At 49.4% G+C, this 26,546-nt stretch overlaps 1 protein-coding gene across 4 annotated transcripts in view; it reads left to right on the top strand.

Moving 5' to 3' along the window:
* FLT4 (fms related receptor tyrosine kinase 4) overlaps positions 1-12,210 on the top strand; it is a 40,449-nt gene extending 28,239 nt beyond the window's left edge. For 2 of the 4 annotated variants that reach the window (XM_032629071.1, XM_032629069.1), the window contains 8 exons: positions 139-261; positions 1,405-1,516; positions 2,798-2,897; positions 3,257-3,362; positions 3,986-4,137; positions 5,088-5,208; positions 6,282-6,367; positions 10,288-12,210. In XM_032629071.1, the coding sequence (XP_032484962.1) occupies positions 139-261; positions 1,405-1,516; positions 2,798-2,897; positions 3,257-3,362; positions 3,986-4,137; positions 5,088-5,208; positions 6,282-6,367; positions 10,288-10,486 (999 nt within the window). In that variant the 3' untranslated portion in view covers positions 10,487-12,210. The remainder of the gene's footprint in view (positions 1-138; positions 262-1,404; positions 1,517-2,797; positions 2,898-3,256; positions 3,363-3,985; positions 4,138-5,087; positions 5,209-6,281; positions 6,368-10,287) is intronic. The other 2 variants (XM_032629070.1, XM_032629072.1) reach the window with 2 other exon arrangements.
* The last annotated feature ends 14,336 nt before the right edge of the window (positions 12,211-26,546 follow it).

The raw sequence follows: 26,546 nt of genomic DNA, 5'->3' as shown, positions 1-26,546 counted from the left end.
TCCATGGCAAGTCCTGGGGGCACACAGAAATCTGTTCTCAAAGAGCAGGGCTCAGGTGGGGCACCCTGGAGCTCTAGGTGTGGGTGTGGCCCCAGGGGCCTGCACTGATCACTACATTGCACCTCGTTGCACCCCTAGTGCATCCACAGAGACCTGGCTGCTCGGAACATCTTGCTGTCAGAAAGTGATGTGGTGAAGATCTGTGACTTCGGCCTGGCCCGGGACATCTACAAAGACCCTGACTACGTGCGCAAGGGCAGTGTGAGTGCAGACCACAGAGGAAGGATGGGGGTTGGGGGCCATGGAGCAGGGTGGTGGACTCACTGCCATCCACATGGAAGGTCTGAGGGCCTGCGCCTACAGGGATTCTGGTGACCTTGCTGAGGCACCTGGAGCAGGTGAGTGGAGACAGGAGCTGACAAACAGGGACCACAGCGCTCCAACTGGAGCTTGTGTTTGGCCCCGTACCTTGGTCCATTAGGTGGGCACTGACTCCCCATGCCTGCCTACTAGGGGCCGGACATGCAGAGGTGGACCCTACATGGCGTCTGTCTTGGAGGTGGACAGACCTGGTGTAGCAGGGTCACAGCAAAGTACATGGGTGCTAGGTGCAACTTGTGTCTCATTGGTGGTGCTCAGAGGCAGGCATCTGAGCATCCACAGCTGATTAGGGTTTTGCCCCAGGGGAAGAAGGAAGAGGCTTAGAGGGAGGTCAACAGGCAAAATGGGTCCAGGCTATGAGAGGCCCACCGTGAAGGCTTTTGTCCTTCATTCTAACTGGCAGGGGTGTGGAGGTAAGAGTCAGGTGTGTGGTCCAGAAGCCCCCCCGCCTCTGCAGGCTGTGAGGAGAGGGGAGTAGGGGTGCTGGGGTGGAGGCAGAGGCAATTCTGGAAGGACCATGGCCCTCAGGGCTCCCAGGTAGAAGCCATAGGAGGAAAAGCACATCAGAAGCCACAGGAGGAGGGGTCAGGAATGATGCCATGCTTCCAGCTTGGGGACCAAGTGAGTGGAGAAAGGTGGAGCTGGTGAGGGTGTGCAGGGATACAGGTGTTCCTCAGGATGCTGGGCCGAAGGGTCTAGAGCTGGAGGAGGGCTGCAAGTTTTCCCTGGGGGAGCACAGAGGAAGAGAGGCACCCAGATGGACCCAGGAGAACAGTAGCAGGGCAGAAGCCTTCAAGGGAGGAATGAAGGCTTCTGCATCCTACGTGCAAGATGGGGGAGGGGGAACAGGGCAAATTGCAAGAGCCATCTGAATACACACAAGGTGGATGTAACCAAAAAGACTTTCTTGGGATGTGACTCCACAGAGTCCTGGGGAGACTGGGGGCAGGAGGAGGGCTGCCCAAGGGTTTGGCCTCTTCCCTCTCTTCCCTCCCCCGCTGGGGACACATGTTTCTCCCCCAGGCCCGACTGCCCCTGAAGTGGATGGCCCCCGAGAGCATCTTCGACAAGGTGTACACCACACAGAGCGATGTGTGGTCCTTTGGGGTGCTGCTCTGGGAGATCTTCTCCCTGGGTGAGTGCAGGGCAGGGTGCAGGGGAGGGGGGAGGCAGGATCACAGGTTCCAGGTCACTCCACCAGCCCCTCTGCACAGGGGGCTGAGCAGCCCAGAGGTGCACACCTGGAGCGAGCAGCCCAGGTCATTCTGAGGCAGGTGGTTGGAGAGCCCCCTGCCTCTCCCCTTCACCTCCAGCCTATGCCAGGGCAGAACCCTGTGTTCACTCAGCAGCCCCTGGGGTCAACACAGGTCACAGAGGGTAACACCATACGAGTTCCCCCAGATCTCTCCCTCCCTGGCTGAGCCCCTTCCTCACCTGCCATTAGGGATGCTGCTCCTGCTTTGGCAGGGCTGGGAGCAGCTGGGAGGAGACAGGGTGCTCACTCAATGACCACACCTGCAAGAACCTCACATGGGAACCTGGGCCCTGCTGGGACCAAGGTGAAGCCCCCCCGCACCAGGGTAGGGATGAGGCAGTAAACAAGTGGGAAAGTGAAAACACTGAATGGCAGCCGTGACTGATGCTGTTACTAAAAATAAAAGAGCATGGAAGAGCGCAGGAAGGACAGCACTGTGTGTGAGCCAGAGGGGCCAGGAGGGCCCAGGCTGATGAAGGTGGGTGGAGTAGAGGCAGGTGGGCCTGGGAGGATAGCAGTCCAGGGTGAGGGGTTAGCCATGGCCATGGTCCCCGCGTGTTGGAGGTGGACATGGTGTAAGCAGGTGGCATCGGGAGATGCAGTGAGAGCTAGGAGAGGTGGCTCATGCAGCCTCTGCAGGCCCGCTGGGATGAGGACCTGAAATTTAAGTCTACTGGGAGCCATGCAGGGTTTTGAAGGAGGGATAGAGCAGTCTGACTCTTGTCTTAAAAGGGTTGTTCCACTGCTGTATGGCTTGCAGGAGCTGTTTTTCCCGTGGTCAGGAGAGGCAAGGAGGGAGCTAGGCAGGGTTAGGTCCTGTTTGCTGGTACAGCCACAGGACTTAAGGAAGAATTAGAGAAAGCTTCTCCTAAGAGGGGTCATCGTGACAGGGCAGCTCAACTGGCTCGTCGAAGCTCTACTGACCCTGATGATCCCAGGATGGGCTATGTTTTTGCTAATGTGCCTGTAATAAGCGGTAATGCTCATGGCAGCTCTAGCAAGCGGGTGCCACTGTCCTCTTAACCAGATGAAAAACTAGCAGTGGGGGAGGGGAGCAGCAGGCCTCTGCCATGGAGGACCAGGACAGAGGCGATCTGGGGTCTGGGCTGCACAGTAGTAGCCTGCTCCCCACACACCCACCCATCCTGTTCCTGCCCTCAGGGGCCTCCCCATACCCTGGGGTGCAGATCAATGAGGAGTTCTGCCAACGGCTGAAAGACGGCACCCGGATGAGGGCCCCAGAGCTGGCCACTCCTGCCATGTGAGTCTCTTGGGAAGCCATGAGGCACTGGGGGGCCAGAGGGGTGGGTGGGCATTAGGAAAGGGGAAGAGGGGTTGTGTACGGGCACGGGAAGGGTGGTATGCAGGCAAGGGTGGGAGGTGGGAGGTTGTTCAGTCACAGGGGTGGGGGTGGAGGCCTACAGACACAGTCTCTCACTCCACCACTGGTCCATTGACAACTCTCCTCCCTGCAGGCAGGAGGGACAGCCCTACCTAGGCCCTGGGGAGGGAGGGAGGCAGAGCAGGTGTGAGGGATCGTTCGGCAGGGGGCTTGGGGTTTGCTGGGGTAGGGTGAGGGGTGCGCTCAGAACACAGTCCAGCGTCCGGCTGTACCCGCAGACGTCGCATCATGCTGAGCTGCTGGGCCGGGGACCCCAAAGAGAGGCCTGCGTTCTCAGATCTGGTGGAGATGCTGGGGGGCCTGCTTCAGGGCAGGGCTCATCAGGTGAGCCCCCACTCTCCCTGTCCTGCTACAGCAACCTCTGGCTCCAACCCAGGGACCATCACATGGATGGTCAGAGCCCAACTTTGCCCATGAAGAGCCCCAGGCTTGTCCTCAGGGAGCCTACAAGGAGCCCTGTCTCCCAGCAGAATAATGATGTGTTCCTCTACCTCCCTCTCTGTCCCTCTGCCCCCTTCACCTATCTCCCCCCACAGGGGTGGGGAACAAAGGCAGCTCAGGGCTGGCTCAGGGCAGCTCAGGGCCTCAGCAAGTGCCCTGGGACCTGGAGGAGGGAGCAGGGAGCTGCCTGCTGCCCCAGCCTCAGGGGCTGGAGACCGGCACTTGGGTCCACTTCTGCCCAGGAAGAGGGTGGGAAGCACTAGTGCTGGTTCTTGAGGCTGTGGAGCAGCCGGGGCTCTGGAGTGAGGATGCTCTTGTTGTGCCTACCTCCTCCTTAGATCGGGCACCTGGGAGGGCTGTGGAGAGAATTTACCTGCTCCTTTAGTCCTTGGTGCCCTTGAGCACAGCACTTGAAGGGTGAGGAACTCCAGCAGTCCTGAGTGCAGGCGTGGGGCTAAGGGGGCACAGGGGCCTCTGACCCTGGCCATTTGTGCCATTCCTGCCAGGAAGAGGAGGACTGCGTGGTTTCCTGTGGCTCTCAGAGCTCAGAGGAGGGCAGCTTCTTGCAGGCGTCCACCACGGCCCTGCATGTCATGGAGACTGATGCTGACATGGAGGACAGCCCACCAAGCCTGCACCGGCACAGCCTGGCTGCCAGGTTAGCCACCCTCTCCAGGTCCAGGGGTCCCCCAGGCAAGGGGGACATAGTATGTTTTATCCTCATCAGTCATCAGGAAAAGTGAACTACAAGGACTTGAGAGGCCATTGTATACCAGCTCAACAAAGTGACATTAAATGACAGTGCCAGTGTCGGTGATGCCCTGGTGGACCTGGTCAGTCTCGGGGCCCCTCCCAGGCCATGCAGCCTTGCGACTTTGCTTTTCTCTACACCTCCTCAGTTCTCCCCTCTGCCATCCTCTGCTTGCCCGCACTCTTAGCCCCTGAGAGGCCCTCCCCCTGCCAATTTCAAGGAAGTGCCCATCTCAGGCACAATGCCCTGGCCAGCTCCACACTGCAGGGAAAGAAAGTGGAGCTGGTGGGGAGAGGGGCGAGTCTCAAGGGCCACTGGTAGGGACCCTGGGAACAGGGCAGGTCACTCGTTAACCTGTATTTAGGATTTAGAATGCAGCCTAAGTTCCCAGAGTTTGGGGTCAGAAGTCTCTTGCCAGTGTATGTCTATAGTCCAAGAAAGTCGTGTATCCACATTCCCATTGACGTTGCTGGGAGAAGGGCTCTGAGACTCCCCACCCCATCTTCCCCAGCATAGAGCAAAGCCAGGCCTGGAGGACAGGAACACCCAGCTGGTTCTTGCCAGGCTCCTTCCACCAGCCCCCGAACAGGCACTCGAATGTTCACACACATACACGCACGTGCAGGTCAGGCAGTAGCTTGCAGCACCGGGACTGCCTGCCTTGTACAGGGTAGCTCATCCTGGGGTGAAGTCCTCCTCCAGTCTCTCTCAAGTTCCATGTCACACATAAGCTGGGTGCCCTCCACTCACCTTCCACACCCTCCCCACTGGAGAGAGGTACAGAATGAGAGGTGGAAAGAGCTTTCAGGAAGGGTGCTGGAGTGCGTTTCTCAGCACTTAACGTTTTCTCCCCACAGATATTATAATTGTGTGTCCTTTCCGGGATGCCTTGCCAGGGGGACTCAGACCCAGGGTCCCTTCAGGATGAAAACGTTCGAAGAATTTCCCATGACCCTGACAACCTACAAGGCCTCAGTGGTAAGTGGGGTGGGTGCACCTGTGCACCCCAGGTGAGGCCCACTGGGCTCTTTCCACAGGGAGTCAGATGTCAGGAAGTCCTGAGGCCAGCAGCAGAAACCAGCTTGAAAATGTCAAGTCCAGGTTGTGCCTCAGGCATGGTGGGGTCTGGGCACCCATGCAGTGCCACCATGTCTCTGCTGCTTTCACCTGTGCTTTCACCTCCCTCACAGAGGGGCTCACCTCCCTAGCACCCCCTTTCTCTCCCAGCAAGGTAGAAACCCCAGTAGGAACCCAGTGGAAAGATGACTCCTTCTAGATGGTTCTCCTGGGATCAGCCTGAGTCAGGACTCCCCTTTGGTGGTCATCAAGCCGCATGGCCAGAGAGGAGGAGATTGTGTCACTAGAGGAGGAGGCTGGGGTAAGGGGCATGGAAAACCACCTGTGTTCTCAGATGCGGTCAAGCAGAGTAGACCTCTTACAGCTCCGTGAGGCTGAAGGCACAGACAGCCTCCCAGCCTCCCTCCAGATGGGGTTGGTGAGTGAGCGCAGGCCCAGGGGAGGCTGGGTGCAGAGGCGGCAGTGGGTGCCCTGGACCACAGCCATGCAGACCCGGGTTCCCATTCCCAGGGCCAGATGAAAATGCTGGGGGACCTCCATCTTTGACAAGAGTGCACTTCCCCTCCATGGAAATCAAAATGAAAACCACGCCAAGTCAGGCTAAAGGTGACCTAGGCCCCCTAAACCTGGAACGTGTCTAAGGATCATTTTTCTATACTATGAGCTGCCAGATCCTTTCGATACTTCCTTGTTTCTCCCTGTGCTCCTGCTCTGCCTGTGCCTTGAGCGTGTGTATAGCCACCTTTTATGTCTCCCAGTGGGGTGTTCCAGTTTTGTCACCCTCCTGAGTAGTGAGGCATGGCCCCACCAGGCCTCAGTTTCTCCCTCTGTGGTGGGGGCATGTGACCCTAACCTACAGGCCCTGGTGATGGAACGGATGCCTGTTTCCCGCACACTTGGCGCAGGATGAGTGTCAGGTTGGCAGCGGGGCAGGTCCTTGGGGCCCACAGCCTTAGCTTGTTTTCTCTGCACAGGATAGCCAGACGGACAGTGGGATGGTGCTGGCCTCCGAGGAATTTGAGCGGCTGGAGAGCAGGCACAGACAAGAAAGTGGGCTCAGGTAGGGCTTCTGGAGCCTCCTCTACCGGAAGGGGCCAGGGAAGGGAGGCCAGGCCGGCATGTGCCTGTCACTCTCTTACCTGAATCCTTTCATGGCTCTATAGTGCTTTTCTGTATGTTCAAGGCAGGCCACTCTGGGACCTGAGGCCTTTGTCCACCAGCCTTACCAAAGGCCCCCTCTCCCCGATCACTGTCCTGACCCAGTACGCCTGGTGCTGGTCCCCAAACCTCCCTGCCATTCGACAGATGCTCAGACAATATCTCTTTGTGAAACCAGGAAAGATCCACCATGCCCAATGCGTGTAACACCCTTCCCCCAGCCAGGGGAGGCCACAGATCATGTGACCTAGAGCTGGCTGGTGTCCTACTTTGATAAGAATATGGTTACAGAGAAATCCTCCTGTGTGCTTGCATAGGGGGGGTGACCTGCATAAACAGTGACCTCCATTTGCCCAAGAAAATAGCCCCCGTCTCTAAAAAAACAAACAAAAAAACTGAATATTTAAACTTTTAATGGTATATAAAAGTAGTTAAACGTCTACTTATCCACTTTACTGGTTGACTTGCTCATAGCTGTTTAAATGACAGGACCTACAATATTATATAAAACAGTGCTCTTTTCTGCTTTCTTCAGATCCTTGTGTTCAGACCGTTCACTTCCACCTTTGACACCTGTGTCTGTCAGGGTCCCCTTTTTGGGTCATCTGACACAGTTTTTCAGAGCAAATCTTGGCTTCTGCCTAGGCTGTTTTTGAATCAATAGATGTTGTCTCTGAATATTTTACCCTAGACCACAGGTGTTAATTTGTATCACATTAGGATAGTTGATGCCATTTTTCGCCTTTCTGATAGGTATAGTTAAGACCTCTACAACTTAGCCAAATATCTGTTATTTTCCCAGAAGCTTACAAAGGGCATGTTTGCAGCACTGTGGACACTGGTGGTTGTGGGGTCGTATGCCTAGGGATAATTACTGCATCTGTATTATGCATCTTGGCATTTTTTGTTTTTGTTGATTCTATCAGGTGATCTCTATTAGTAACCTATGTTTGGAAAATTAATGCTAATTTCTTTGACGGAAAGAGTTTCTGGCTGTTTCTTTACAGAACAGTTTTTTTATCTCCCCAAAAAGTAATTCAGTAAGAGAGTGAGCCAGAGGATGGTAGCTAGTTAAATTCAAATCTCCACAGATCTTCCTAAAAACAACACATGGAACAAGGCCTCTCAGAGCCCATGCCTATGGTATAACCAGGGGAGAGACTCCAGCTATGTGTGGGTATAGAACTCTGCAGCAGAACCAGCAGAGCCACGCCCAAGCCCTGGCAGAAGGAGGGCAGGATGGGGACTGCCCCGTGAGAAGGGAATGTAAAGGTCCTTGGGACGGTGGCCGTGCAGACTGGGGAGATAACGGAGTATGAGCACTAGAACAACTGTCTTGGGAAGGCACTGCTTCTGAAAGGGCAGTGAGCAGGAAGTGAGTGTACATCTCAGGTGCCTGGTGGTGAAGGAAAAAGAAAGTTGCAGAAGATTCTTATGGAAGCAAGATTGTATTAAGAATCAAGGGCTTCCCTGGTGGCGCAGTGGTTGAGAGTCCGCCTGCCGATGCAGGGGACACGGGTTCGTGCCCCAGTCTGGGAGGATCCCACATGCCGCGGAGCGGCTGGGCCCGTGAGCCATGGCCACTGAGCCTGCGCGTCCGGAGCCTGTTGCTCCGCAACGGGAGAGGCCACAACAGTGAGAGGCCCGCGTACCGCAAAAAAAAAAAAAAAAAAAAAAAAAAAAAAAAAAAAAAAGAATCAAGAAGACAGATACCCAAGGATCTGTTCATTACAGAAACTGCACCTCATGATAGAGGCAACAAAGTGCACTATTCTCTTCCCAGGTCCCCTTAGAAACACATTGTGATGAGCCACAAAGAGGTGTAGCAGGTGCATTCACTTGACATATGGAACATTCTCCAAACAGGTGCAAGGATGGAATGTGCCTTGGAGGCATCTGTCAGGGAGAAGGAGGGAGTTTATCTTCCCAGTTCTTTCCTATCTCCTCTTAACCACTGGTTAGTACTCACCCTATGGGAAGTTAACTCACCCTCACTTCCAGGTGGTTCACCCAGCCCTTTCAGTGGCCACTCAGGATGCCAGATCTCATTCCCTGTGGTGTGGCATTTCATCCAAGTCTGTAGGTGAAAGGAAGATCTGGAAACCCTGGGCTTGTGGTTCGTCAGTATGGATGAATGGCAGCAGCCAAGAAGGGGTCCAGCACTCCCTGCTAAGTGACTGGCTGGTCCCCAGTGGTGATACAGCATGGGACACAAACGGAGCCTTTGGAAAGAGGGATGCAGTTGAAGGAATTCAATGTGATGTGGATCTGATACAGCACTCCTGAATGAGGAAACCTAGGGAGATACCCACATCCCTGACCCCTCTTCCATAGGGTAATCTCAGTGTGAATAATCATGAACAGAAAAAATAAGCACTATCCATATAAGAATAAAGAAGAAAATTAGAATTAAAAGTTTTCAGTAGCTGTAAACACTCCAAAAAAAAAAAGCATGGAAAAACTGTGATACAACACATCAACATGAATTAATTTATAATTAAATAAGCAGCTGCACAATGAATCATAAATTCAAAAATTCAGAATAGAAATGGATGAACAGTGTGAAGATATCAAATGGGAGCTGACTAAATTCATGGAAGAAATTGAAATAAAACACAAATCCTCTCAAAAATGAAGAGCAGAGTGCCCAAGGGACAATTAGATATGATCAGACTTACAGTGGAGGGCACATTTGATAGACATGAAAAGAAGTCAAGAAATTAAAACTGAAATAAGTAAAGAGGTAAAAAAGTGTCAGAAGGAACGTGAAAAATTTAGAAGTTGAATAGAAAAGATCCAACATATGTACAATTGGTGTCTCTGAGGACGAAGAATGCCAACAGTGAAATAGAACTAATATTTTAAATATGTAATTCAAGATAACTCTTAAATAAAAGGAGACCTGAATCTACATATTGGAAGGGTACCTGGGAAAACTGGCCCAAGAAGAGTAAACTCTGAGGCATATCCTAGTTGAACTATTAGACTTTAGAGATAAACATTCTGGGAATTCAGGCAAAAAGGCCAAGTCACTTAAAAAAAAAGAGAGAGAGAGATTGGCATCAGGTTTTTCAATAGCACCATGCAAAGCAAAAACAGAAGCAAAAGCAAAGAAACAAATTTTCAAAAATCTCAAAGAAAATGAGTGTTAAGGAGGGAGAATCATAGGGCCATCAGTGAGGCAGGTGGGGACTGGAAGCAGCAAGGCCTCCTGGGCCAGGGGGAGAAGCTTGGATTTTATTCTGAGGGTGATGGGAAGCCACTGAAGGGTGTATCAAGAGGAGAAGGACACCATCTAACTTGAAGGATCTCTGAAGACTGGCCTATAGGGTGGCATGAGTGGGAGAAGAGAGATGTGCTAGGGCAGCCCAGAGCATGCAGTGATGGCAGCTCACTCTAAAGTAGGGGAAGAGCATGGATTGAGGGGCATGGATGCATTTTGGAATAGACAGGACAGGACTTCTGGGTGGGCTGGATATAAGGGATGAGGGAAAGGGAGGAAGAAAGGATGACACCCAGGTGCTTGAGTCATTGAATCAGCGTTGGTGTCATTTACAGAGATGGGCAAGACTGGGAGAGAAGCAGGTTTGGGGGGATGAAGTTGGGCTTTCTCCATTGTCCCACACCCAGGCTTGGGACAAAGAAAGCTCTGGTGTTTGCCAACAGTCACATCGGTTCGTTTTTGTATTTAAGTCAAGTCTGTGTGTGCTTCCATTGGCTTTTCTTATTGCTCCGGTTGTGTCTGGTGATTCCTATAAGACCCAACATGGTTTCAATCACTCTTCTCTTCTTTTCTTACTGACATCATCTTCCCTGTCTCAGCAGCTGTAAAGGACCAGGCAGGAATATGGATGTGACCATGGCACACCCTGACCCCCCAGGGAGGCGGCAGAGGCCAGACCCAGGGACCCAGGGCCAGGTGTTCTACAACAGCGAGTACGGGGAGCTGGCAGGGCCACCAGAGGAGAGCGACGGCATCCCATCTGCCCAAGTGCCCTTCTTCACAGACAGCAGCTACTAAAGCAGCTTCGGGCAAGGTCCACTGGACCCTGGGCTCCAACAGTTGATGGGGACCATGCCTGGCCAGCAAGCAGAAGGCTGGAGGCCCAGGCCAGGAACTCATCTCATTCAGTCTGGGGAAGAGCAAAACCCAGGCTTCAGGGCTCTCTTGAACTCCATCACCATACCTGCCCAGGACCACCCTCCTGATCCCTGGGGCCCTTCTCCCCTTCAGATTCAGATTCCACTTAGCTCAACATCCACAGGGGCCAGCCCTGGGTCAGGCACTCTCATGGGAAATATCTCTTTGGGTGCTTCCTCTCAGCATGGTGGGTGGTGTGATCCCTGATTTCTGATGAGGAATATGAGGGTCTAAGAATCACATAGTAATCAAGGTTCAGCTGTGGTCTCCCAGCACCCACCCAAAATGCTGCCCCCTCCATGCAGCCTCTCTTCCCGTGGGAATGGCTTTCTTCACTTGCCACTCCAAGGCTCAGGAGAAGATGCATATGGCTCAAAGATGCATTCCACCTCAAAGCAACAAATGAGAAATTTGTGGGGGGAATGGGGTGTCCTCTCCTGAGCCTGACCAAACAGCTCAGAGTAGCCATCTCTGCAGTGCCGAGCCAGTTACAGCAAGCCTTCTTCTCCTGCGTGTTGAGAAGTACTATTCAACATTGTTTTTTTCCTTAGAACTTCAGAGACTATTTGAGCTGCTGTGAAGAATTTACTTTTTAAAACTTCAGTCTGAAGGGAGCCCAGGGAAGGCTTTTCTGAATCTGGATGATCCTTGCCTCTGACACCCAGTCAAGTGCTGTCATAACAGACCCCACTGTGGCCACCTCTTTCTGGAGAAGGTCCCCAGCCTCACCTGCCTACCCCAGAACTGGAAGAATCACCCGATGGTCTAGAGCTGCCCCATCTGAGAATCACCTGGTTCTTCCCTCTGGGACCTAGATCTGCCACCCAAGGCACCATCCAAGCTGTGAACATCCTTGTGAGAGGCAAACACTGTGGGTTCCACCAAAGAAGGCTTTGGGGCTGGCCCAGAGGACCCACCAGCATAGCTCTGTACCAGGAGGCAATCAGTGGATGTCCCTGTGGCCCCAGGAAGGCCCTGTCTTCTGCCCCCGATCTGTACCTGACATCAGTGCCCTGGGGAGTGAGTCAGGCAGGTCGAGCCTCTACTCTCACAGAACAGCAGAGGACCATCTGGAGGCTGGAGCCATTCTGCCCAGGGCCCACCCACCCCCCAGCCCAGTTCACACTCCCTAGCTACCCACACCCCTAGCAGGAGAAAGACCCTTATCCCAGTTAGCACCACAATGTTTGGCACCCCACCCCAACCCCATGAGACGCTTGCAGGACAGGCGGCCGTGCAGCGAGCAGGGGCTTGCCCGGCAGGAACCCCCCCACATTGTGTATTGTTCCTTTAAGATATGGTGAATGCAGGCATGACTGTCCCCAGTGGACCTCCTCTGATGTCACCTGCCTGTGAGATTTGGGTCTAAGGTTTACCTGGTGGAAGTCCAGAGGCTGTTTTCAATCAGAGGAGCAACTCATGATTTGCGTTCAGGGGCCCAGGCCTGAGACCCCTCTCACATGTGTACCACCTGTTTGTGTCACTTATTCTCCTGTCACATAACTGCATACACAAAAATGTACTGGGAAGAAAATCTAGCCCCACCCCCCTTGTAGAACATATGCTCTGAAAATATAAAATATTTAACAAAAGATAATAATAAATTTGATGCCAGTCCTGAGTTACAGTGAATGGGTTCGCAGCTAAATCCCAGGTCTCTGTGATCAGCCTTCCTCCTGCTGATCATCAGCCCCACAAGGTCACAGGACTGGCCACGCAAAGGAAAGGGCAGCAGAGGCAGCTCAGCCCCTCTTCTCTGCCCAGTAGGCTGTGGAGTCTCCCAAAGCCACCAGCAGAGGGTGCTGGATGCACCAGGACGCGGGGTTCCGCTCTGAGCTGGGAAGCGCCCAGCTTGGCTCCCGAGAGAGCTAGGAACGCGTTCCCCTAATGTTTACTTTATGAATAAAGTGACAGTGCTTTGTCCACACCTACTAGAACCAAATGCTGCCTCAGGCCCTAAGCACCGGTGGCCCATGGGCCTGAGAGCACAGCCCAGGCTGGGTCCCTGCCATCAGCTCCCCAAGTCTCACCCTCCACCCCAGAAAGAGCCTATGACCGCCTCCATCACAGACCACAGACGGGGACAGGACAAGAGGGGTTCAGCGTGCACCCAGGGTCACCTCCATGACTGAGTGCACTCCTGGACTCCAATATCAGGGGGTTCTGAGCTAGGACCCTTACTTCAATCCCCACCCAGAGAGATGAGCTCCAGCCAGGAGAGTGTGGCAGGGCCCTGCCCTGGGATGTTTGTATGCCTTCCCTTCACAAGTGAGTGGCTGGCATAGAGGTGGCTTTAGATTGGGGTGTGACACTGGCCCTCTGGACACGGCCTCAGCAGGCTTCCCAAAGGAGCTAGCCCAGGAGTAGTCCCAGGGACTCAGGAAGGAAAACGGGCCATGTCACATGGACCCAGCTGTCAGCACAGCACAACGGGCACCTCACCCAAGTGAGCAGACAGAAGCCCAGCAAAGGTCAGGAGCCAGAGGCCACTTTGTGGCCAGGCCCTGTGCCTACCCTGTTCAGGCCTCTCTCACTCCTCGGGCACCTGCTGTGTTGCCTATACCCCGTGGCTGCAATGCCCACTGTCCCGGCCTCGTTTTCAACTTTCATGGGCAAAGTCCCTCCCGACAAAGGCAGCTTTTGGCAGTAGTGGGTTTGCTGTTATTTTTACCTCTATAATAATTCTAAATGTGAATACGGAAAAGACCCCCACTGAGTTTGGACATTTTAACTTTACAATATCATTGGTTGAATTTAACCACTTTCCCTTGGTGAATGTCTCAACCCAGGTGTCAGCCATCCGGATGCCTGCCTGTTCACCCAGCTCAAAGTGCACCCACATGTTGTGGGAACAAGTGCCCTCAGTTCCAGTTCTGCCCTTCTGGGCTACTCTGGTCCTGCCTGGGCTGGATACTCAGGGCTGCACTGAATGTCCCCACCTGCCCTCACTCCCCAGAGCACCAGGTGTGAATAGGAACTCGGCCAGCGAGGGCACCATCCAGGAGCATCTTACCAGGCAACAGTGTATTCCCACCTCAGGGTCCCTCAGCCCTTCCCACATCCCAGGAAGCTTCTCTTCTCTCCTCCTCTCAGGCCCCAGCCCTTCACAGGGTGCCCACCCACCCTCTTGTCCCACCTCCCCTCCTCCCCAGTCTCACACTCCTATTCATTTCTACCAGAGAGCCATGAGTTACCTCCTTTAGAATGAATCAGGCCAAGGGAACACTTGAGTGTCCCTTGATTCTGTCCTAATGTCACCCCTGCTCCTTGGCATCGGGCCCTGCTCTGAGCCACGCATTGTCCTAGACCCTGGGACATGGCAGAGTCCCTGTCCACAGTTCCCATTGTAAGTAGTGACATGTGGGTGGAGCTCTGCACAGGAGGAAGATTGGTGTGGAAGGCCTTGGGTCAGAAGGAAGGAGGGACCTGGGGGGATGGGTGGAGGTAAAGAGGAGAGGCTGGCAAGACCCCATCCTATGGGTCCTGGGAGCCCAAAATTAGGAGTTGGTTTCTTGTTCTAAGGTGAAGTTTAGAGAAAGTGGTGATGAGCTCTGACTTAACATTTATGCTCTGAGAAACACACCTCTTGAAGGAGCAGAACAGGACCTCCTGGGAGCTGGGTGAGGCCTGGGTGGGGAGAGTCTGGGCTGTGAGGGGCAGAAGAGGACAGCTTTGGAAGACACCAGAAGGGCAGAGAAATTCTGTTCTTAGTTGGGTCCTTATCCAGGTTAGATATGTGGAAAAATCCCTTTTCCTAAATGGTCTTCTACAAGAGCCAGTCCTAAGACCTGCTCCACCCACATTGCCTGAGGCCCAGGGTGTTCTCAGTCCAGGAGGAGGGTCTAGGCGCCTAAGTACCAAGGGAAGAGCCTAGAGGATGAGCAGAGGATGGGGACACAGAGCCTGACCCACACCCAAGGAAGGGTCTTCCTGGCTTCCTCAGGACTGGGAAGTCCAAATGGAAGAAGAAATAGTTCAAAAGAGAGGAGAGAGCCAGCAATGGAAGCACCCAGGATCTTCTGGATGAGGTGGTAGTGCTGATGTCCTGGGGGAAGACAGAGGGACACCCAGAGTGGGTAGGTCAGGACTCCAGCCCTGTCAAGCTGGGCTACAGAGTCCCTGACCTTGATGTTCACTGTCAGTAGGGGGAACCCAGGAAACAGCTTCCAGCACAGACACTGGCCTCCCCCACCCCCATGGTGGATCCTCCAGGCCACTTGTCCCTAGGAGGCCTGGGCCAACTCTTGAGGCTGGGCACCTCAGCCCAGATAATCAGCTACAGAGAGTGTCCAAGGTGCTGGCCAGTGCCCATGTCATGGGGTCCACCCCACCAGATGTCCACATGCAAGTTCAGAGAGGGAACTTCAGTATCACCAAGAAGGAGGCCTGCCCTGTGGACCCCTGAGCGAGACCTGGGTGCCATGAGACGCCAGGCAGAGAGCCTGGGCCAGGCTGTGCTCTGAAGGCTGTTCACAGCTGAGAGTGGAGAATGTGGCACCCTGAGGCTGGGTGGCCCTGGGCCAGCCACTGCCCCTTAGGGCCTTAGTTTCTCATTTGTGACTTGCCACCTTGATGATGAGATAACAATTGAAATGCCCCTAGGAGTGACCACACTAAGGAGGAAGCCCTGCCCTCACCAAGTCATGTCCTTCAAAAGCAACATTAAAAGTCAACTGGGAAAGACACTGTCTGCAGTGGTATCCAACCCCAACACCTCCTCTCCATGGACTCACCCACCTACCCATCCCCCAGATACCCACTGCTCAATCCACCCACCCATTCGTCCACCGACTTGTCCATCCATCCACCCACCCATGCATCCATCCATCTATCCATCCATACATCCATACATCCATCCATTTCCCCATCCATCCATTCATCTGTGGCTGAATAAACGGGAACTCAACCCACCCACAAATACCCCTTTCAGGAATCTCAGAGACCTTTTGGGGCTTCAGCCAGGGAGGATGGGGACAGAGTTATTCTCAGCTAATCAGTGAGGGCTTCAGTGAGGAGAACAGACAGGGGAGGTGGAAAGCCTGTTTTTAGAAGGATTAGGGTCAACCTGATGTTAAAAGAAGAAAATGTATCCCTTGTATGAGACCAAACTGGGGAGTTCAAGAAGTCAGTGAGCAGCCTCTGAGGATCTGCTGGAGCAACTGGCTGTAGGTACCACTGCAGGGCAAGTGAGTCGTTCCTGTCCTGGACCGCAGTGGAGTGGGTGCACCTCTGTCTCTTCAGAGCCAGATAGAAACCTCTTTACTTTCCAGCTGGAGCCATAGGCGGCAAAGTTTGTCCTAAGCCAAATGTGGGAGGCAGGAGGGATAATGGAGGGGCTGAGGGAGGAACTCAGAGAGGCTGGGGAGAGAGAATTGAGGGCTTTGGAAGGTGGTGGGGCAGCATCTTTGAAGGCCTCGGTCACCCTCCATGGGACACGGGGTCCAGTTAGGCAGGTCAGAATGGCTCCCAGGGTGATATCTCTGGGATGCTCTGGGCTACTGCCAGAAGTCCATCAGAGCTGGTTTGCATGCAGCAAGACAGCCAGGTGTGGACCACCTGGAAGGAGGCTGCTCCCTCTCCCCAGAATGGAAGGCCTGGCCCCCTTGGGCACAGATAGGTATCATGGTTTCCTCCATGGCCTGGAGAGATGGGAGTAACAGAAGGGATTGCTATTAAACCCTTGGGTTTTAACCTGTTGAATCAGCTTCAAAGAGTCCTCACTTTGAGATGGCAGGGAACATTTCTGTCTGTGGGTTGGGCCTTGATCTGGAGTCTGGGCTGGGACATCCCCTGGGGTTTGATCCACAAGCTCCCATTCCTCACCTGGCAGGCAGCTGCTCCCAGTCCCAGTGTGTGGAGGCAGCACAAGGTGCTGGTCAGTGGGGGACCTTCCAGTCCTGAGGGGCAGTAGAAGGCATGGGAAGAGAGCCAGGTGTGCAGACACACCTGGAACTGGCCTGGGGACCCCTGGCAGGTCACTGACTTTCTCTGAGCTGCTTTTCTTCTGACTCGTAAGGGTGATACCATTCCATTTAAGGAATGACTGCTGGCTACACCTTCAGTCCATGGATTGTAGGGCTCCACTCTAGCCCAGGCTGAAACAGGTGGACTGGACTTAATTGTACAGGACACAACTTGGCCATAGCCACTGCAGTCAGCACAGCCACTTAGAGCAGTGCAACCTGGAGGAACCTCATGGGAGATTCCTGGGGATAGTGGCTTGTCCCCCAAGCCTGAAACAGTGTCTGAGGTTTGGTACTGCTGGCTGCCAGCTTGTCACCCCAGGGGAGACACCTATCTGAAAAACCAGAATTTCAGTCTTTGCTTAAGCTATCACTTTCACCAATGCCGGGAACCCACACAGCAAAACCATGTGGATGGCAGCTGACCCTGTCCACCCTACCCACAGCAGGGTTTTGTGGGGAGGAGTGCCGTGGACAGGAAAAAGGAAGAAGGAAGTAGTTGAGGGAGCCCGATCAGTATTGACCCAAGGGAAGCTGCCCATGGAGACAGGAATAGACATGTTGGTAACACACTTCATAGCCCCAGGGCCCAGATGACTGAGCTATGAGGAAGAGAAAGGAGCCCACAGTGGGTTATTGGGATAGATTCATGGCATGACCATGGGCAGGACACCACAGCTCTGAGCCCCGCAACTCTCCTGCTCTGGCCCTGCCCCCAGCCTTCTTATCTTCAGCCACTCCGACTTGTATAAGAGAAAGGCCCAAAGCCTTGCTGGGATGGCCTCATCTGGGCTCCCAGGAGAGCCCTGGATATGTCGACCTGAGTCATGGTGACTACTCAGAACAGGAGAGGAAGGGGTCTCCTGGTTGGTTGGTGTGGCAGTCCTGGCCCAGGAGGACTTCTCTGGGAGGGGACAGGGTGGCCATATGGGCAGGGGGAGTCTCTGAGACCAGGCTATGGCAAAGGGGCCCCAGGATCCTGGGAAGCCCCTGAGGACTGCCCATCCATGCCCAGCCTCCGTGGGAAAGGAGCACAGAGGAATGAGGAAGGGCACCATGAGGGCTGTTTCCAGGCTTGTATGTGCACTGGCTTCAGATATTGACAGAGGAGAAGTTTATACTTGAGGAATATCACAGGTACAAGGAGAGTACACCATAGTGAGTTATTGTAAAAAAAAAAAAAAAGTGGGCATTAAGGACCCTCCAACGATGTACACTAACCAAGTCACCAGCTGCCCACTGGTGTGAAAGGCGCAGCTGGGTCTGCCGACCCAGAGTGTCCACACTCCTCACTGAGAGGTGGAATTGGTGCCCACAGTCCTTTCCATTTTTCTTAATAATTTACTTAGCCAGGTTCTCAGACAGGGCTCAGAAACACAGATGCTGGTCTGGCAGAAAGAGAATGAGAAGAGAATAAGAGAGCTCCTGGGACCTCATGGGAAGGGGGTGCCTTGCAAGGTGGCCCCAGCCTAATGTGAAGTGGCTGCTGGCCTTGCTGCCTGTGGCACAGCACAGCGACAACTGCCAGACACCCTCCCCAGGTGTTTGCTGAAGTCAGAGCCACAGGGGAGGCCCAGGCAGATGCTGCTGGCTTCTGCTTGCCTCTGCACCCTCGCCCTGGGCCAAGTGGGCTCCAACATCCCTCTGGGCACCCTCTACTGACCTGGAGGGGAGGAAGTCATGCAGATCTTGGAGGATGTGGTGGCTTGAGAAGTACCCTCAAACTATCCAGCTCTTAATTCCTGAACCTTTGAATGTTACCTTATATGGAAAGATAGTCTTAGCAGATGTGCTGAAGTTAATTAGCTTGAGATGAGGAGATTATCCTGGATTATCCAGTGAGCCCTGAATGCAATCACATGAAATCTTATAAGAGGGAGGCAGAGATTCCACACACACACATATAAAAGGAGGAGGCAATGTGACCATGAGGCAGAGATTGGAGTGGTGTGGCCACAAGCCAAGGAATGCTGGCAGCCACCAGAAGCTGAGAGAGGCCCATAGAGCCTCTGTGACAATGTGCTAGGTGTTCTCCAGTTACTTCTACTCAGCGTTGATGGCTTCTCTGTGAGATACATGAGGCCCAGAGCTGAGGACCAGCGATGTACTTAGGGCCATGGAAAGGTTTTCATTTTAATTTCTCTTTAAATCAAAAAAATGTCAGAGTAATGAATACGTGTATATAAAATAATGGATCCAGCCTGGATTATATTTTTTTAATTGAAGCACAGTTGATTTACAATGCTGTGTTAATTACTGCTGTATAGCAAAGTGATTCAGTTATACATATATATACGTTATTTTTCAAATATTCTTTTCCATTATGGTTTATCATAGGATATTGAATACAGTTTCTGAGGTATACAGTAGAAACTTGTTGCTTATCCACTCTATATATAAAAGCTTACATCTGCTAACCCCAATCTCCCACTCCATCCCTCCCCCAACCCCCTTCCCCTTGGCAACCACAAGTCTGTTCTTTATGTCTGTGATTCTGTTTCTATTTCATAGACAGGTTCATTTATGTCATATTTTAGATTCCACATATAAGTGATATCATATGGTATTTGTCTTTTTCTTTCTGACCTCACTTAGTATGATAATCTCTAGGTCTATCCATGTTGCTGTAAATGGCATTATTTCACTCTTTTTTATGGCTGAGTAGTATTCCATTGTATATATGTACCACATCTTCTTTATCCATTCATCTGTAGATGGACATTTATGTTGTTTCCATGTCTTGGTTATTGTGAATAGTGCTGCTATGAACACAGGGGTTCATATATCTTTTTGAATTATAGTTTTGCCCAGATATATGCCCAGGAGTGGGATTGCTGGATCACATGGCAATTCTATTTTTAGTTTTCTGAGGAACCTTCATACTGTTTTCCACAATCATCCTGGATTATATTCATCTTTATGCTAGCACAGTCATAAACTGTATTTTTTAAACAGTTTTTATGGAGGAAGACACCCACTTACTAAGGCAAAAGTGCCCGGGGCCCACAAAAGGCACAATGCAGGCCTTCCTCCTCTTATAAGTAATTGTCACGGGGGCTTCCCTGGTGGTGCAGTAGTTAAGAATCCACCTGCCAATGCAGGGGACACAAGTTCAAGCCCTGGTCCTGGAAGATCCCACATGCCATGGAGCAACTAAACCAGTGTGCCACAACTACTGAACCTGTGCTCTAGAGCCCATGAGCCACAACTACTGAAGCCTGTGTGCCACAACTACTGAAGCCCACGCACCTAGAGCTCCTGTTGCTCTGCAACAAGAGAAGCAACTGCAATGAGAAGTCCATGCATCGCAATGAAGAGTAGCCCCCAATCGCCACAACTAGAGAAACCCCACGTGCAGCAGCGAAGACCCAACACAGCCAAAAATAAATAAAAATAAATGAATTTTTAAAAATTGTCATGGACGTTCCCATAGGGTATTTTTGTTGGCATGTCTGCTTATATTTGTAGGACTAATTTCTTGAATTAGATTTGCACAGAGGGAGAGTAATGAGGTCCGGATTTGAAGAGTTTAGATCCCTGAGGTCTCTTCAAATCTCAAGAGGGATTTCTATTGTCTGCAGGCCTTTGTAAACACTGACAATTTTTTCCCCTAAAGTCTTCTCTTGTCTTCTATCAATAAATCATTGAAAATTTCAGAACAACTTTAGTCATTACTTGTTTGGGAAAACATGGGTCTTGCTTTATCTGTGCTTGATTTGACAGTGGTCATTAGAAGTGAAAAGCTTTGCTCCCATCAGTGTGAGGAGAGCAGGAGAATGGAGCTGCTAAGGAGACACCAGAGACATTTTCAAGTTTAATTCTTGTCATTTCCCATTAAGCATAGTAAATTCAACACATGTATTCACTTTACTCTCTCCCAAATTTCTACTGAAAATGGACTTAACAATAATTGTTTTAAGTTGTAAATCCACAAGAGCAAAGAAAATTGGAGTTGGAGATAAAACAGTGACAAAACATGCCAACAAATTCTTGAAAGATAAAAAGTGGATAGAGGTCTCTTCAACTGAACTGATTATACACATGCAAAAGAACGAAGTTGGACACATACGGATGTGTGCTCACTCTCTCTTGCGAGAGCACCAGAATCACAACTAACTGCTGAACGATAATTGACAGGAAGACACTGGAACCCACCAAAAAAGATACCCCACCTCCAAAGACAATGGAGAAGCTGCAATGAGATGATATGGGGGGCACAATGAGAATAAAATCAAATCCCATAACTACTGGGTGGGTGCCTCACAAACTGGAGAACAATTATACCACTGAAGTCCACCCACTGGAGTGAAGGCTCTGAGTCCCACATCAGGCTTCCCAACCTGGGGGTCCAGCACAGGAGGAGGAATTCCCAGAGAATCAGACTTTGAAAGCTAGCCAGATTTGACTGCAGGACTTCAACAGGACTGGGGGAAACAGAGACTCCATTCCTGGAGGGCAAACACAAAGTAGTGTGCACATCGGGAGCCAGGGTGAAGGAGCAGTGACCCTGTAGGAGACTGAACCAGACCTACCAGCTAGTGTTGGAGGGTCTTCTGCAGAGGTGGGGGGTGGCTGTGGCTCACCATGGGGAAAAGGACACTGGCAGCAGAAGTTCTGGGAAGTACTCCTTGACATGAGCTCTCCCAGAGTCTGCCATTAGCCCTACCAAAGAGCCTGTAGGCTCCAGTGCTGGGTCGCTTCAGGCAAAACAACCAACAGTAAGGGAACTCAACCCCACTCATCAGCAAACAAGTGGATTAAAGTTTTACTGAGCTCTGTCCACCAGAGCACCACCCACCTCTACCCACCACCAGTCCCTCCCATCAGGAACCTTGCACAAGCCTCTTAGAGAGCCTCACCCACCAGAGGGCAGACAACAGAAACAAGAATTATAATCCTGCAGCGAGTGCAGTGAAAACCACATTCACAGAAAGATAGACAAAGTGAAAAGACAGAAGACTATGTACCAGATGAAGGAACAAGATAAAACACCAGAAAAACAATTAAATGAAGTGGAGACGGGCAAACTTCCAGAAAAAGAATTCAGAGCGATGATAGTGAAGATAATCCAGGACCTCGGAAAAAGAATAGAGGCAAAAATCGAGAAGATGCAAGAAATGTTTAACAAAGATCTAGAAGAATCAAAGAACAAACACCTAGAAGAACTAAAGAACAAACAAACAGAGATGAACAATACAATAACTAAAATGAAAAATACACTAGAAGGAATCAATAGCAGAATAAATGAGGCAGAAGAACGGATAAGTGACCTGGAGGACAGAATGGTGGAATTCACTGCAACAGAACAGAATAAAGAAAAAAGAATGAAAAGAAATGAAGACAGCCTAAGAGACCTCTGGGACAACATTAAGTGCACCAACATTCACATTAGAGGGGTCCCATAAGGAGAAGAGAGAGAGAAAGGACCGAGAAAATATTTGAAGAAGAGATTATAGTTGAAAACTTCCCAAATATGGGAAAGGAAATAGCCACCCAAGTCCAGGAAGTGCAGAGAGTCCCAGGCAGGATAAACCCAAGGAGAAACACGCCAAGACACGTAGTAATCAAATTGACAAAAATTAAAGACAAAGAAAAATTATTAAAAGCAACAAGGGAAAAATGACACATGACATACAAGGGAATTCCCATAAGATGAACAGCTGATTTCTCAGCAGAAACTCTACAAGCCAGAAGGGAGTGACAGGATAAATTTAAAGTGATGAAAGGGAAGAACCTACAACCAACATTACTCTACCCGGCAAGGATCTCATTCAGATTTGATGGAGAAATCAAAAACTTTACAGACAAGCAAAAGCTAAGAGAATTCAGCAACACCAAACCTGCTCTAAAACAAATGCTAAAGAAATTTCTCTAAACAAAAAACAGAGCTGGAGGAATCAGGCTCCCTGACTTCAGACTATACTACAAAGCTACAGTAATCAAGACAGTATGGTACTGGCACAAAAACAGAAAGATAGATCAATGGAACAGGATAGAAAGCCCAGAGATAAACCCACGCACATATGGTCACCTTATCTTTGATAAAGGAGGCAGGAATGTACAGTGGAGAAAGGACAGCCTCTTCAATAAGTGGTGCTGGGAAAACTGGACTGGTACATGTAAAAGTATGAGATTAGATCACTCCCTAACACCATACACAAAAATAAGCTCAAAATGGATTAAAGACCTAAATGTAAGGCCAGAAACTATCAAACCCTTAGAGGAAAACATAGGCAGAACACTCTATGACATAAATCACAGCAAGATCCTTTTTGACCCACCTCCTAGAGTAATGGAAATAAAAACAAAAATAAACAAATGGGACCTAGTGAAACTTCAAAGCTTTTGCACAGCAAAGGAAACCATAAACAAGACCAAAAGACAACCCTCAGAATGGGAGAAAATATTTGCAAATGAAGCAACTGACAAAGGATTAAGCTCCAAAATTTATAAGCAGCTCATGCAGCTCAATAACAAAAAAACAAACAACCCAATCCAAAAATGGGCAGAAGACCTAAATAGACATTTCTCCAAAGAAGATATACAGACTGCCAACAAACAGATGAAAGAATGCTCAACATCATTAATCATTAGAGAAATGCAAATCAAAACTACACCAGTCAGAATGGCCATCATCAAAAAATCTAGAAACAATAAATGCTGGAGAGGGTGTGGAGAAAAGGGAACCCTCTTGCACTGTTGGTGGGAATGTAAATTGATACAGCCACTGTGGAGAATAGTATGGAGGTTCCTTAAAAAACTACAAATAGAACTACCTTATGACCCAGCAATCCCACTGCTGGGCATATACCCTTAGAAAACCATAATTCAAAAAGAGTCATGTACCAAAATGTTCATTGCAGCTCTATTTACAATAGCCCAGAGATAGAAACAACCTAAATGTCCATCATCAGATGAATGGATAAAGAAGATGTGGCACATATATACAATGGAATATTACTCAGCCATAAAAAGAAACGAAATTGCGCTATTTGTAATGAGGTGGGTAGACCTAGAGTCTGTCATACAGAGTGAAGTAAGTCAGAAAGAGAAAGACAAATACCGTATGCTAACACATATATATGGAATTTAAGGAAAAAAATGTCATGAAGAACCTAGGGGAAAGACAGGAATAAAGACACAGACCTACTAGAGAATGGACTTGAGGATATGGGGAGGGGGAAGGGTAAGCTGTGACAAAGTGAGAGAGAGGCATGGACATATATACACTACCAAACGTAAGGTAGATAACTAGTGGGAAGCAGCCGCATAGCACAGGGAGATCAGCTCGGTGCTTTGTGACTGCCTGGAGGGGTGGAATAGGGAGGGTGGGAGGGAGGGAGACGCAAGAGGGAAGGGATATGGGAACATATGTATATGTATAACTGATTCACTTTGTTATAAAGCAGAAACTAGCACCCCAGTGTAAAGCAATTATATTCCAATAAAGATGTAAAAAAATAAATAAATAAAAAATAAAAACACTCTTTTAGAAGTAAAAAAAAAAAAAAAAAAAAAGAAACTTCTCTAAGTGAGAAACACAAGAGAAGAAAAGGACCTACAAAAACAAACCCAGGGCTTCCCTGGTGGCACAGTGGTTAAGAATCCACCTGCCAATGCAGGAGACATGGGTTCGAGCCCTTGTCCAGGAAGATCCCACATGCCACAGAGCAACTAAGCCCATGCACCACAACTACTGAGCCTGTGCTCTGGAGCCCCAACTACACCTCCTGAGCCACTTGATACAACTACTGAAACTCACGTGCCTAGAGCCCATGCTCCACAACAAGAGAAGCCACTGCAATGAGTAGCCCATGCAGTGCAACAAAGAGTAGCCCCTACTCGCCACAACTAGAGGAAGCCCGTGCAGCAATGAAGACCCAATGCAGCCAAAAATGAATAAATAAAATAAATAAATTTATTAAAAACATAACCAAAACAATTAAGAAAATGGTAATAGGAACATACATATCGATAATTACCTTAAGTGTGAATGGATTAAATGCTCAAACCAAAAGACACAGGCTCACTGTGTCTACAAGAGACCCACTTCAGATCTAGGGACACATACAGACTGAAAGTGAGGGGATGGAAAAAGATTTTCCATGCAAATGGAAATCAAAAGAAAGCTGGAGTAGCAATACTCATATCAGATAAAATAGACTTTAAAATAAATAATGTTACAAGAGCAATCCAAGAAGATATAACAATTATAAATATATATACACCAACATAGGACCACCTCAATACATAAGGCAAATCCTAACAACTATAAAACAGGAAATTGACAGTAAGACAATAATAGTGGGGGACTTTAAAACCTCACTTACACCAACGGACAGATCATCCAGACAGAAAATTAATAAATAAACACAATCTTTAAATGACACAATAGACCAGATATATTTAATTGATATTTATAGGACATTCCACCTGTAAACAGCAGACTACACTTTCTTCTCAAGTGCACATGGAACATTCTCCAGAATAGATCACATCTTGGGTCACAAATCAAGCCTTGGTAAATTTAAGAAAATTGAAATCATATCAACATCTTTTCCAAACACAACGCTATGAGATTAGAAATCAATAACAGGGAAAAAACCATAAAGGACACAAACACATGGAAGCTAAACAATACGTTACTAAATAACCAAGAGATCATTGACGAAATCAAGGAGGACATCAAAAACTACCTAGAGACAAATGACAACAAAAATACGATGACCCAAAACATATGGGATGCAGCAAAAGCAGTTCTAAGAGGGAAGTTCATAACAATACAATCCTTCCTCAAGAAAGAAGAAAAATCTCAAATAAACAATCTAAACTTGCACCTAAAGGAGCTAGAGAAAGAAGAGCAAGCAAAACCCAAAGTTAGTAGAAGGAAAGAAATCATAAAGATGAGAGCAGAAATAAATGAAAGAGAAACAAAGAAAACAATAACAAAGATCAATAAAACTAAAAGCTGGTTCTTTGAGAAGATAAACAAAATTGACAAACTTTTAGCCAGACTCATCAAGAAAAGAGGGAGAGGACTCAAATCAATAAAATTAGAAATGAAAAAGGAGAAGTTACAATGGACACCGCAGAAAAACAAAGCATCCTAAGAGACTACTACAAGCAACTCTATGCCAATAAAATGGACAACCTGGAAGAAATGGACAAATTCTTAGAAAAGTATAACCTTCCAAGACTGAACCAGGAAGAAACAAAAATATGAACAGACCAATCACAAGTAATGAAATTGAAACTGCCATTGAAAATCTTCCAACAAACAAAGTCCAGGACCAGATGGCTTCACAGGAGAATTCTATCAAACACTTCAAGAAGAACTAACATCATCCTTCTCAAACTCTTGCAAAAATTGCAGAGGAAGGAACACTCCCAAACTCATTCTACAAGGTCACCATCACCCTGATACCAAAACCAGACAAAGATAATACAAAAAAACCAAAAAAACAAAATTACAGACCAATATCTCTGATGACTATAGGTGCAAAAATCCTCCACAAAATACTAGCAAACAGAATCCACCAACACAGTAAAAGGATCATACACCATAATCAAGTGGGATTTATCCCAGTGATGCAAGGATTCTACAGTATACACAAATCAATCAATGTGATACACCATACTAACAAACTGAAGAATAAAAACCATATGATCATCTCAATACAGGCAGAAAAAGCTTTTGACAAAATTCAACACCAATTTATGATAAAAACTCTCCAGAAAGTGGTCATAGAGGGAACCTACCTCAACATAATAAAGGCCATACACAACAAACCCACAGCAAAGTTTTCATTCTCATTGGTGAAAAACTGAAAGCATTTCCTCTAAGATCAGGAACAAGACAAGGATGTCCACTCTCGCCACTATTATTCAACATAGTCATGGAAGTCCTAGCCATGGAAATCAGAGAAGAAAAAGAAATAAAAGGAACACAAATTGAAAAAAAGTAAAACTGTCACTGT

This window comes from Phocoena sinus, chromosome 3 (assembly GCF_008692025.1).
Source record: "Phocoena sinus isolate mPhoSin1 chromosome 3, mPhoSin1.pri, whole genome shotgun sequence".
In the NCBI taxonomy this organism is placed as follows: Eukaryota; Metazoa; Chordata; class Mammalia; order Artiodactyla; family Phocoenidae; genus Phocoena; species Phocoena sinus.
This window is presented reverse-complemented; position numbering and strand designations above follow the sequence as displayed.